This window comes from Dama dama, chromosome 11, assembly GCF_033118175.1.
Source record: "Dama dama isolate Ldn47 chromosome 11, ASM3311817v1, whole genome shotgun sequence".
Lineage (NCBI taxonomy): Eukaryota > Metazoa > Chordata > Mammalia > Artiodactyla > Cervidae > Dama > Dama dama.
In genome coordinates, this window is record NC_083691.1 from 75,095,509 (window position 1) to 75,108,805 (window position 13,297).

General features: G+C 51.1%; 1 protein-coding gene across 1 annotated transcript in view; it reads right to left on the reverse strand.

Moving 5' to 3' along the window:
- Positions 1 to 698: 698 nt before the first annotated feature.
- The window catches only part of EPAS1 (endothelial PAS domain protein 1), a 92,114-nt gene continuing 79,515 nt past the window's right edge, over positions 699 to 13,297 (reverse strand). Inside the window, exons 8-16 of the mRNA XM_061155484.1 lie at positions 11,270 to 11,417; positions 10,355 to 10,569; positions 9,098 to 9,288; positions 8,459 to 8,569; positions 6,719 to 7,209; positions 5,637 to 5,763; positions 5,322 to 5,439; positions 4,940 to 5,113; positions 699 to 2,922 (exon numbers count right to left, since the gene is read on the reverse strand). Of these exons, the coding sequence (XP_061011467.1) occupies positions 2,771 to 2,922; positions 4,940 to 5,113; positions 5,322 to 5,439; positions 5,637 to 5,763; positions 6,719 to 7,209; positions 8,459 to 8,569; positions 9,098 to 9,288; positions 10,355 to 10,569; positions 11,270 to 11,417 (1,727 nt within the window). The 3' untranslated portion in view covers positions 699 to 2,770. The remainder of the gene's footprint in view (positions 2,923 to 4,939; positions 5,114 to 5,321; positions 5,440 to 5,636; positions 5,764 to 6,718; positions 7,210 to 8,458; positions 8,570 to 9,097; positions 9,289 to 10,354; positions 10,570 to 11,269; positions 11,418 to 13,297) is intronic.

Below are 13,297 nucleotides of genomic sequence, written 5' to 3' on the forward strand. Positions count from 1 at the left end.
CCTGCCAATGCATAAGAGATATGAGAGACATAAGAGATGCAGGTTAGATCTCTGGGTTCGGAAGATCCCTTGGAGTAGGAAATGGCAACACACTCCAGTATTCTTGCCTGGAGAATCCCATGGACAGAGGAGCCTGGTGGGCTATAGTCCATAGGGTTGCAAACAGTCGGACACAACTGAAATGACTGTGTGCAGACTGTAGCCCGCCAGGCTCCTCTGTCTGTGGGATTTTCCAGGCAGGAACAATGGAGTGGATTGTCATTTTCTCCTCCAGGGGATCTTCTTAACCCAGGGATCAAACCCAGGTCTCCTGCATTGCAGGCAGATTCTTTAGCACGGAAGCCCACCTACTCCTAAGCCACCTGCATTTAAAAATTTTTTATTTCTCAAAATCCTTCCCATAAATTTCTGAAGCCAGGGACCATGACTTCTTTTCTTGGTGCCCTTCCAGAATACAGAAAAAGAGGCCTGTGGCAGACAGAACGACACCTGCAGAAATATGGACGATGTAGCATGGCTTCCTGGTCTTAGACAGCTGGAAAGGTTTAATAATAGCCTTTTTTTCTTCATCCAGCTTCCTGTCAGTTGTCTCACAAAGATCAGTGCCCATGTTCATTTTCTGTAAACTACTCAATAGTTCACTTTATATCGGTGTAGCCCATGATCAATCCACCAGAAACAAGAGCCACCAGCAGTGGTAGGATCAGAATACTTTAATAAGATATCAGTGTCAAAATACATTTCCTTATAAAGTTAAGCTCCCATATAGTAATAACATTGTCAGTAGGAATTTGACAAAATAATAATGTTCACGAAATCATTATGTTGATAGATAAGGTTAATATGAAGCTTGGAATATTTTTCAGAGTGTTTTAGTAAAACTGCAAGGGTAAAATGCCCTTAATGCTGAGGCAAACACAGAAAATCAAACACCAGCGCTTACACGTCAGTAGCCCTTCAGGTTGTGCAGCCCACTGTGCGTGAGGCAGGGCTGCGGTGCTAAAGTACAATTTGGGCAACACAGTGACTAGGTAATTTTTCTTTTGAAACTTAAATATTATTTTGTTTTGGGCAATAAGCTCATCCAGCTTACCAGATTCTCGATTTGCTGTGTTTTGCTTTGTGTGTTTCTAGAAACTTCGTCGTTGTACCCATGATGGAAAAGTTCCATGTGGCTAGTATTTTGAAAACAAGTGATACTGTCCCTCTTACCTGGTGAGTTACAAGGCACTTTTAGGAGACTGTTTTCAGTGCTTCCTACCTATATATGTCACTTCTGGGAACAGACAGACCTCAAGGAGGCCCAGGGGCCATCCCCGGAGGTCTGCTTGCTGCACCCTGATATTGCAGGGTGATCTGAGGGCCTGGCCCCATGGGGAAGGGGCATGAGGATGAGGCTGGTCAGGACCAAGGGCCCCCTTTCTGCACCTTCACCCCACCCCCGGTTCAACTCCATGGGCTCCAAGGTGGTGAGCTGGACGTGCACTGGATCACTATACTATTTCTGAATCTGCACCGTTTCATGAATTCCCATCTAAACCACCTCATGGTAGTTCTGGAAGTATCCAAATGTGCCACATGAGAGACCACTAGAGTCACATAGCTCAGTGCACTTGAAGGGCTGGCAACAAAATCTTAAGAAGAGTTAAAGCACTTCCCCTCCCTTAGATCATCCCACCCCCACCCCTGACGTGCCATCAGACCCTCTTGGCAGTAATAATAATACATACGTACATACATACAAAATACATATAGAACACGAGGAGAAGACAGCTCGCAATGCTCCCACTTAATGATTCCACTTTCTGGATTATTTGTCACGCCTATGGCATATCCCGAAAGCAAAAAGCCAACAGAGAGAGATCTTGAGCAAGGTTAGTACAGGCCCGTGGGAGTTCTGTACAATTCTGCAGTGTCAGCAACATCAGGAAAAAGATCAACAGCTTAAAAAAAGATTTTAAAGTGATTTTGTGAGCAGGATTCCATTTCCGTTTCTGATATTACAAAGTACCCATATATATGATAAACACTTAACCCAGATATAAATTTTCTTTCTTAAAAAACTCAGTTATGCTTTTGAATAATAATAATTAAAAAAAAATCCACCAAATGCAGGGGAAAAACACCAGTTTAAGAAAAGCCATACTGTGCAACTTTCATAGATAACCACACACAATGGAGTTTACCCTTCACATTTCTTTTTTTACCCCCAAAAGTCATATCAAAATTAGAGCAAAGAGTTGGCTTAAAAAAAAAAAAAAGATGGAAATTTACAATATAGTGATTAGTCTTAAAAAAGAAAGGAGGGCTGAGAGATAGAGGCCAAAAATCAAGCTTAGAAAGCAAGATTATTTTGTTTCTCTTTGGCAACAACAACAAAATCTTTTTTAGTTAAATGAAGCCAAAGCTTTCCCGAAAGGAGAACAAACATACACCAAACTTGTTAATATGAATATTGTTTGTGTGTGTGAGAGACAGACCCATGAATATTATAAATTAGAATTTGGGGAAAGAAAAATCTTATAAAATTTAAGAACATTTCCATTGACAGAGCAAAACATAGCAGGTAAAACAATTATATTTTAAAAATATGGATAATAAAGTGAGCATCTTCAGAAAAAGGCCACTACTCAGTGACCTGGACAAGTTTGCCAGGTAAGTATATCTTGTAAAAAGTGTGGTGGTGTTAGAAATACCTAGTTGCAAAAAACAGACGGAGAATGTGAAGCTGGTGGGACGGCATGGGAAGGGTGCCTGTCGGTGGGCCGGCTCAGGTGGCCTGGTCCAGGGCTCGGAGGAGATCCCCTCCTTGGAGGAGCGTGGAGGTTCCCGGAACAGGAACGTTCACCTCACAGTCATATCTGGTGAGTTCCGGCAGCAGGTAGGGCTCAAACGAGGGTCCGAGCAGCCGGCTTGCCATGCCTGAATAGAGAGTTAGTGCTGTCGTTTAAAAACCCTGAGTCAGCCGTGGGGGGAGGGTCTGTTCCTTAAAAGGCTAGCAGGGATGCAGTGGGTTCGCAGAGCAAGAGGCACTTCCAGTTTCCGTGACTCCGGGGCACAGTGGGGCAGCCCTTATTTCACTCTTCAGGGTTGTCTTTCCCTAGTGACCTACCCCGTGCTCGGAGCAGGGACCCAGCAGACAGCATGTTCACCTCTCTCATCAGGTGAGGGGCTGAGACCCAAGGTGGGGACAGAGTGCGCAGTGCAGAGAGGACGGGGAGGGTGGGTGGAAGGAGTCCCCACGAAGGCTTCCTGGCCTGGGAGGTGGAGGCATGAGCCAGTGCCTGGGCAAGGCGCGGAGCTGCTGACTGAGCCCTGCCCCCTGTGCCCTGGCAGCTGGAGGGAAGGCCGAGCAGAGAGATGGAGTTCTGAACCAGTTGGTGCCTGTACACACCTGCACACATTTACACGCACTCACATCATACACAAATGCCACAAGCACATGGACACGTACATACATACATGCTTGTGCACACACACACACACACACACGGGTCCTTCAAAGGCCTGACTTCCAGTTTCAGGATCCCCACCCTTGGCTGCTCCTCTCCTGCTGAGAAGGAAGATAAGGGGACATTCCCAGCTCAACCCCCACCTCCCGGGAAGAGAGGGCCTGGGTGCCTGGAGGCAGACCCAGAAGCCCTTCACCAGCCCCAGTGATGTGAGTCCCTGCTTCCCTTCCTGACTTACGTGAAGCGTCTCAGCCCCGGGCCCTCTCTCCCTTCAGCCCGTATCTTAGCCACCTCCTAGGGTCCATGCCTGCCTACCCCACTCATCCTTGCTCTCCTGTGGACTGGGTGTGTCTCATGGCTGTCTGCAGCCCCACAGTGTAAAGGGGTACTTGCTCATCATACTTTTCTAATCCCCGTTTCTTTTACTCACCCTCAGAACTGACCTACATTTAAAAAATTATTTTCCCCTGAAAAGAATGAGTTTCTATTCAAGGAAACTCATGGGTTCACAGCAGGGATAATAATGCTGACTACCATTTCATGCAAACATATAAACAACATATACACTTTGCACAGGTGTGGGCATGGTCAGTCTTTGCAAACCCATGGATTGTAGCCCACCAGGCTCCTCTGTCCATGGGATTTCCCAGGCAAGAATACTGCAGTAGTTTGACATTCCCTTCTTCAGGGGATCTTCCTGACCCAGGGATTGAACCTGAGTCTCCTGCATTAGCAGGTGGATTCTTTACCCGCAGAGCCACCAAGGAAGCCCCCACTTTGCATGCAAGCCTCTAAATTAAATGTGTGGGCTGCTACTCCAACCTAAGGTAGGTAAGGAGCAAAGCTGGAATGTGAGCCCAGGACTATCTTGTGACTCTAAAGCCTGGACTCTGAAACACTGAACAGCGGTCTGTCCCAAACCATAGTGCTGAAGAAATGACCCTCTTTTAGGGCAGGAGTTTGGTATGTGTCACCCAAAGTATGAATTATGTTCCTGTTTACATAGCAACCTCTTCGTGACAATATATTTCATAGGATGCTGAAAGACTAAGGGGGGTAAGAGGGAGGCATCAGGTGGCCAGTCCTCCCAGAAAGCAAGGTCCAGCAGAGGGACCCCTCCAAGGGCAAGCCTGGCTGTCCTCCCAGCAGTGTGTCCTCATCTCAGCATGATGCCGCAGCAGGTCACTGCATCAGGCATTACAGTAAGATGAAGAACTGAGCAAGAGGCACAGGCTCTGGGGCTCCGACAGTGGTATGGCCCTGAATGTCACCTAGTCACTGGAGGGCTCCTACAGCTCTGTGCACAGGTGGCCTTCCAGTCTGCTGTGGTCCCCCGGGGAGACGAGGGCTCACCCCTCTCAAGGCAGCTGCCTTGCATGAGCAAGTGCATCCTTGTGCTGAGACCTGCCACCTTCTCCGCCCCTGGCTCCCACCCTCCCACAGCCCCCAGGCCCTGGCACAGCAGTCCTGGTCCTGAGTGCACCCACCTGACATCTTGTGAGCCGCGGGTAGGCTGTAGTCCTGGTACTGGGGGGCGTAACACTGCGGGGGGAACCCACTCTTGGCGGGCTCCCCCGGGCTAGGGGCAGACGGAGGCTGTGGTGGTGGTAAGTGTCTCAGGGGTTGGCTCCTGCCCCTCACGGGATTCTGGATGAACTCATCTGAAAAGGTCAATGTCAGAGTGAGGGGACAGACTGTGACACCCCCGGCATCCCTCTTCCTCCACGGGAGAAGCCCAGAGATTTCTGACAATGTCACCCTCAGGTGGTGAGAGACAGGAACCAGGGTGGGCCCGGAGCTAAAACCCTAGCTCCAGTGGCAAATGCCCCCTCCCAACCCCACCCCGCCACGGCCCAGGACTGCACTCACCATTAGGGACGTTTGCATTTGGCAGCTTGTCCGGCATCAAAGAGCAGGTCCCACCACCCCTGAGACTCTTCATCCTTTTCCACATCAAATGTGAGGTGCTGCCGCCTGGCGGATCCCCCTGCATGTGGAAGCGCAGACGTAGAGGAAGAGGCCAGAGAACCCAGTCCCAAACTGCGCTGGGGTGAGGTGGGCCCTGCTCGCTCTGAGAGACCCTCCCTGTCAGCCTGGGTTCTCTCCATTCAGCCCCGGCTCCCACCCAGCCTTCCCCAGGGCTGTGGAGGGAACCTGCGGCAATGCCCCCAGGAGATGGCTCACCCCACTCATGTCCTGGAAGGCTTGCTCCTCATGCTCCAGCTGTCGCTTCAGCTTCAGCTTGTTGGAGAGGGCAATCATGGCCGGGCTCATCACATCTGGACCCTGAGGCCCGAAGCCCTTGGCAGACCTGCCAAGCCGGAAAGAGTGGGCGTGAGAGAGTCTGGGGCACCACGTGCCCAGGGTCCTCCCAGGAGGAGGATCCTGCCAGCGGTGGCTCTGGAGCCCCAAGGCAGAGTCCGGGAGGAGGGGAAGAGGGCCTGGGCTGGGGCTCTCCCCTTCCTCAGTGTCATCTGCCTGGTGGACACTGGTGGTCCAGTTGTCTGCACCTCCCTCCACACGTGCCCACCTCCTGGCTGGCCCCCAGTGGCCTTTGGTCCTGGCCTGGCTTGTGGCTGCCCAGCTCGGTGACAGCCGTCTTTGCGAGGGCCGCTTCTGCCCCATCTGCCCTGCTCTGCTCCCAACCAGGGACAAGGGAGGATGCCCTGTAAAGGGCCTCAGGGAAGCCTAACCAACGGGCCCTGGGAACTTGAAGTCTATTCCACCCATGTCACAGCCAGGGGAGCTCCCAGGGATTGGAGGGGCCTTGTGGGGGTGGTGGGTACTGGCAGATGCTAGGAGGAGGCAGGACGGGGAGGGCGATGATGGACTCTGGCAGCCGAAGTCAGGGGCATCGTTTCACTTTTTTCAACCAGACTTCCACCCTTGAACTGAGGAAATGTCCCTCCGTGTTGTGTGTGTGGGTGGTCTGTGGCTCAGATAATGAAAAAGGCACTCTAAGGGGTAGTTCAGGAAGCCACTTCTTTCCCTTTCCTTGTCTGCAGGCCCCTCTTGGTCTCTTCCAGCTCTGATAAAACGTGTCCCACTCAAGGCCTCACATATCTTAGGGCCAGTCCCCTAAAGCCCAATCTCTCAGAGTTTAGAGAAGGGCTAAGCGGTATATCAGATCGCTGTCGAATGGAAACTGGTGATGGGGCAAGGGGCCTTTTGGAGCCCCATACCTGCCTCTAGTGGGCACCTGTCTGTACCTCCTCCCCAGTACAGCACAGCCTTAGCTGAAGCAGCCCAGGGTCTCTGTCACTGACCTCTTCTTGAACATGGCGAGATGGGGTGTGGCAATGGGAGGCCCCAAGGGTGCTGCCCCCAAGGCCTCTGCATGCTGATCTTCACCAGGCCACTTCATGGGCCCCAACTGTAATGGTGGGTCAGGGGGCCACTGTGTGTTGGATATGCCTCCCATGGAGGAGAGAGGGGTGCAGGTCTGGCCACAGCACTGCAGCAGGGACACCTTGCTCCCACCGTCAAAGAAGGCGAAGGACACACGCCGCTGCTCAGGTTCCGTCTTCTTGCTTTCCAGCTGCTGCTGATACTTGTCCAGGAGGAAGGTGCTGTGAGAGGCCATCGGAGCCAGCGGCTGGAAGATGTTTGACATGGTGCTGAAGCAGTGCTGGGGGGTCGACTGGGGGGTCTCCGGCAGGAGGCTCTCCTCAGGGCAGATGGGGCTGAGCTGGAAGTCCTCTCCGTCCATGGGGATGTAAGGCGCCAGGGTCTCCAAGTCCAGCTCATTAAAGTCAGTCTAGAAGACAGAGCAGGGGCAAAGCAGTTGAGCTGTGGGCGCTGCCTCAGGGACACTGTCTTATCTCATCCCCTCGTTCTGCCACCCCTGCCTGGGGCATTCCTCCTGCACAGCATGACAGCGCTAAGCTCTGGAGGGCCCACGAGAGGAAAACACAGATGTGTCCACAAAGTGTGGAAGGTCTTCTGACAAGTGCTACCAGCCTTCCTGTGTCTCCTTCCATGCAGTCATTCTTCCACACACCCCACTGCCTACTCTGATGAGCACGATGGCTCCTGGGGGCCAAGGGCAGCTCTGTCCTCCTCTCCCTGTATCTGTGGACAACTCGTAGGGTAACCGTGGCCAAGTGCTCTCTGTGGGACCTTCATTCAGATCAACAAGGACTCAGAGATGGCCCCTCAGGTTCCCAGTATGGGCACCATAAGGAATTCTCATAAGCAGATGCAGCAAAACAAACATTTCAGCCCTCACTGGGGGCAGGTAGCTTGTTAAAGGTTACAACTACATGAAACAGTTGAAGAGAAGCAGCATCCAGTTGTATGCATTCTCTTTTCAAGGGATAAATCTTAGAGTTCAGAGAAGAAAGTGCAGTGTTGAAGTAGGGAAAGATTGCAGAATGAGGACACAAACTGAGGAGGCAAGGCAGAAATTTGGATGAATAACCCAGAGTAAGACAAATAGGGATTAATAAATTTCCTTTAGATTTTGTGATACACCTACCCATCCACCCACACCCTACCCTGTTTACACAGGTTTTACAAGACTGTTTGGCCTTATGTAATATGTTCCTGAAACGTTAAGTGTAAATAAAAATTTGTCAGTCAGATGTCATTTTAAAATGCATTTAATGTAAGTTATTTCAAAGAATCCTAAAATGAAAATGTTTGTAAAGGGAATTGTTCCCTGTGCTTAGAAAAGTCTTATACATCTGGGTATGCTTTTTAAATGCAGGGCTCCTTAAAGAAAGGTTCAGTTGTAGTTTTGACTTTCTGAGCACTAATAAATATGCAAGTTAGTAGGACATAAATATATGGAGAGTTAAAAAGAGCTGGAGTTGACGTGGGAGAAGCAGATGACCAGAGGCTCCATTTCCCTGCACTCTCACCCAGTTAAGGGACTATGGCATTGGCCAAGCTTTCCCACCAGTCTTTGCAACAAAGGGCCAAGGCTGCAAGAATGGACGTAAGCCTTTACCACCAGCAGCTGGCAGGCCTGGCGCACCATCCTGATCTTCTCCATGACTACGTACCTGGGTGCCACACTGGTCCTTCGTCTCCGTGTCCATGGCAAAGAGCTTCTCGATTGCTTCAATCTTCAGATTGTCATCTAGAGATGTGTAATAGTCTCCAGGGCTACTGGGCTAGGGGCCAGGAAGGAAGGTGACCAAGTCAAGGCTATGGCACTGCTTTCCCCAGGAGTCCAAGGTGGAAGGAGAAATACACCTCTGGACAGAGTCAACTCCATTCCATGGAACAAGGGTTTGTGGACAGGCCACTCCACATGAGCTATGTGAACCTCTCTGAGCTCAGTCTCCTCACCATAAAATGAGACTGTTTTGAAGAACAAGCCAGACAGAGGCATGGCTGGCCAGGCCCTTTGCGCCCAGCAGGATGGTTACTGTCCTGCACGGGGACCGTGCTCAGGGCTCACAGCTATGAGTGACTGAGCTCCTGTCTTCAAGGACCTTTTTCTGTAGGTGGGGGTGGAATGAGTGCCAACAGCAAGCCTCTAATATGTGGCAGGTAAGACTCACAGCCACCCGCGGGGTCTGCAGGAAACCTGAGGAAGAGGAGGGCAGTGCTGGGGCCTGGTTTGTCCACTCGGCCATCCGGCAGCAGCCAGAGGAGCTCCCCTTCTCCACGACCTCAACCCAAGGCGGGGGGCTCACCGTGGAGCAGCTGCTGCTGCTGCTGCCACTGGGGGTGCTGTTCCCCAGGGCGGCCGCCTGGGGCACAGTGAAGGCGGGCAGGCTCCCGGCCTCGCTGTGGCTGCTGTGGCTCTTCAACTCTCCAGTCCACTGCTGGCCTGGGGGCAGGATGGCCTTGCCATAGGCTGAGGACTCCTCAAAGTTCGGGGTCCCTGTGGAGACAGGGCCTGGCTTGGTTAGCACCCACAAACACTGGGCTCACCCCCAGGACAGAGGAAGCCCGAAGGATGCACAAGAGTTCCTAAAAGGGTCCGCAGCATGCCTGGGGCTAGGCCCTGGTTCACTGAGGCTAGGTGGGTTAAAGAGGCCTTCAACCCAGGCTCCGCTTCAGTGTTCAGACTCTGTTTAATGGGAACATCCTCTTGGAGCCGCTAACTTTCAGAGATTAAATGTATCAGTTGCCTCTCTTCCCTGGAGGGCCATCTAGAATGCAGAGGAGAAGGTTATGAGAACTGGGCAAGTTACCTCGTTATTGCCACAAAACTGGGATGCTGCATGACTCCTTGGCCCAGGTTTGCCCTCTGTGACTCTCTGCAGTCACGATTCCCCTGTGGCTTCTCAAGAACACGTCTAGCAGGGCCAAGCCAGTTCAGAGCAAGCACAGGGAGCTGTAGCTATTCCTTGAGTGGCCACAGTAAGGCTGGGGGTGATGGTGGTCAGTTGCCACATGGGGAGGAAGGGGCTTTGCAGGTACACAGCAAGGGTCAAGAGCTGGAAACCCTGCTGGGGCCACCAGGACTCGCATCCCCATGGGACAGGTAAACATTTAAAGACGTGCATGTAAGGACTTACTGCTGGGCCTGAATCTGTTTCTCCATCCATGTTTCTGGGATGATTTCTCCCAACATTATTTCAACCTAGCAGCCTTCTGCCTAAACATGCAATCTGTCTTTCAAGGTGGAGACCTGCCCACTCTGCGAAAATATGCCCAGGGCCTCAGAGCAGACCCCTGAGACCTCTCATCTCAGACTCCCACTGCCCATGATGGAGAATCGACCAGACCCCACCCGGATCAGTGCCTTGAGAGGTCAGACATAGGGCAGGCCTGAGCCATGGTGAGTGTGTGTGCAGAGCACAGGGTCTGGCCACACTAATGGATGATTAGCAAGACTCAGAGAAGGCACACGGCAGCTCTGCTTAAGGGAAATCTGTGCCAGGGAGGTCTCCCCTCATCCCCAAGAGGGTCTGATGGCCCCAGCCTAGTTAAGGTGCACCCACCGAAATCCAGAGAAATGATGGTGTCTCCCGCAGTGGGTGCCAGCTGGGCCAGCTCCTCGGGCTCCTCCTTCAGCTTGGTGAACAGGAAGTTGCTCTTTTCAGACACAGCCACCTTGCCACTGTTATCAAAGATGCTGTTCATGGTCAGGAGGTGCGGCTTAAACGGCGACTCCGTCTGGTCCATGGAGAACACCACGTCATTCTTCTCAATTTCACTGTTGAGATGAGAGGGAGCTTCAGACCATCCACATTTTCCATCAAAACCCTTTTGCCCTCCCAGACACACCGAAGCCCTGACAGCTAAGCCTCTCAGACAAAACCATGGGGATGGAGGGGGCGGGGGGCAGGACAAAAAAAAAAAAAAAAACCATGGGGATGGACAGCGTGTTAGCATTTAGTAAAGAACTGTGCAATGGTAGTTTGGAGTCGTGGAGCCTAGTGATGCCAAGAGCGCCTCACAATATGCATCTGTCTTGGATGCTGTTTTAATATTGTACATGGGCTGCGTGGTATGCACAGACTTGAAGGCTTCTGCTTTTGTTTTACCCCAGTGCTGCCTTTCTCCAGCTGTCTTCCCAAGTTCTACATAGCTAGGGTGTTACATTTTCTCCCCAAAAGTATGAGCAGTTCTCTTCCCTTGATCCTCATTCAGAAAACAGGTTAGGTGATATCTATGTTCTAGTTGCCTCCCCCACATAGGGTGGAGGCATGACAGATGACAGACGAGAGGCAAGGGGCAGAAAAAGCGCTGTCAAAGGGAAATCCCAAAGTCCCATTGTTCCCAGGGTGCCCACCGTCAAGAACTCTAAGATGTGGTGCCCAGGTCTTGAGGGGCCTGGTGTCCCTGGGTTGCATCGTCAGTCTCAGGAACACCCCGCCGCCCAGCCTTGTGTCCCCCAGCCCTCACACGCTCACCTCAGGACGTAGTTCACACACATGATACACTGGGGCTGCAGGTTGCGAGGGTTGTAGATCACCGTCCCCTGTGTCTCCAGCCACACGTAGCCCCCATGCTTGGCAAGCATCCGGTACTGGCCGCTCACCACCTGACCCTTGGTGCACACTAGGGGAGGAGAAACGGGGCCTGAGGTCAGGGAGGTGAGGGCAGTGCACGGGGAAAGATGCGGGAGGATGAGCTGGAAGGGCGCTGAGAGCGTGTTGCCCAACACTTCATGTTGACCATGGGGAAGGCGGTCCAGAGAGGATAGCTGACGTCCCTAGGCTGGCTGTGAGGGAGTGGCCATGGCAAAGCCCTTGACAGGTCAGCTCACACCGGCTCAGCTGGGAGCAGAAACCAAGAACAGTACCTGCCCTTTTTTCCCCTCAAGGTCAAGAGGAAGCCGCTCCACAGGGCACCAGCCAGATCCATGCATGCACCCAGGGTGCAGGAGCGCCTCCTCTGCCCCACACTGCAGGTGGGGGGAACCTGCAGGCAGCGTGCAGAGTGCCTGTTCTCAGCAGCCCCTGGTAGCAGACCCACCATCAACTCTCTGCTTGTGAATAAAGGCAGTTTAAAAAAAAACAAAACAAAACAGATAGATTGTTTCAAGTCATTGGTCAGATCTGCCACCGTTAGGGCCACAGAAGGTTTGGGACCCAGAGCAAAGACAGAAGGAAGCCTCCCAGGCTCCCACTGGGGGCTGAGGAAGTACTGGGCGCCCAGCCACCTCCACACAAAGCCTCTTCAAAGCCTGAGAGTCCTCTGCACTTGGTCTCCCAGCTGCCCAGCTAGGCTACCTGCATATGACTTCTTTCCTCTCCTAGAATGTTCTAAATGTTCATTTAACATTTGCTTTTCTCTATAAAATACTGGAGAAAGGACCCTGCGTCCCAAGATGGTTCTCTTCCCCAGTCTAGAATGCTCTAACTGTTCCCATTAAAAAAGGAATCAGCAAGTCCCTTCAAATGAAAGTTTACTAATGTTAGGATTTCTGATAGTTTTCTGAACTGCCCACTTACTTTCATTCCTTGGGAATTCATTCTTCTGAATCCCAGCTCAGAAACCCCCAAATCACAGAGAACTAAGAAGAGGCATGCCAGCAGGATTAGGAAATCTTGGTTTTGGTTTATTCATCTGCAAAATGGGGTACTGCTAATAATTAACAGTAATGATAATAGTTATTATTAGTACCCAGTATCCCACAGCTGTTTGTACTGAGGACCAAATCTGCCCACATGGTAGCAGGTATAAAAATGCTGGCTGAAAAAAAAAAAAAAATGCTGGCTGAATGTCACTGACAAATGCTGTGAAGGAACAAGCACCTCTGCCCCACAGTTACTAACATGTACAGTGCTCAGGCCCTGCCGCATCTACAGGACACATCTACAGATAATGTCTTGAGGAGCCTTATGTGAGAACATGCGGACATTCTGTAAACACAGAGAATCTCTCCAGCTTTCCTTGTAGGCACCTGAACCACTCCCCATTCACCACTCCTGTGCGATTGAGGAATACAGCTTGGTCCATACTAATGCTGCTTGTAATCCTTTTACATTTATGTTTTTCTTGGCACATGTCACCCTGTTCAGAAATCTAATAAGCACTTCCAAGATATAGGAAGCACTATAACTTACATGTGTATAGTGCTTTGCAGGGTTCAAAACCATCTCATAAGATAAATTCATTTCTGCAAAGGAATTAGAACAGTGCTTGGCCCCTAAAGCATCCACAGGATTAGTGTCAGCACCACCTAACTTACTGTACAGTAACACCATAAACTGCTTATTATTAATATTCCTGGTTTTCATCTGAAGAAACTGAGGCTTAGAAATACTGAATTATTTGCTAAAAGGCCCCCTCAGTGGAACTAGTACAGGACTGTAGCCCAAACTGAAGACTCCTAATCTAAGTTTTTTTTTGGTTTGGTTTGTACTTTTAAAAAAAATCAACTTTGTGTGCTAAGTTGCTTCAGTTGTGTTTGATTCTTTGTGACCCTATGGACC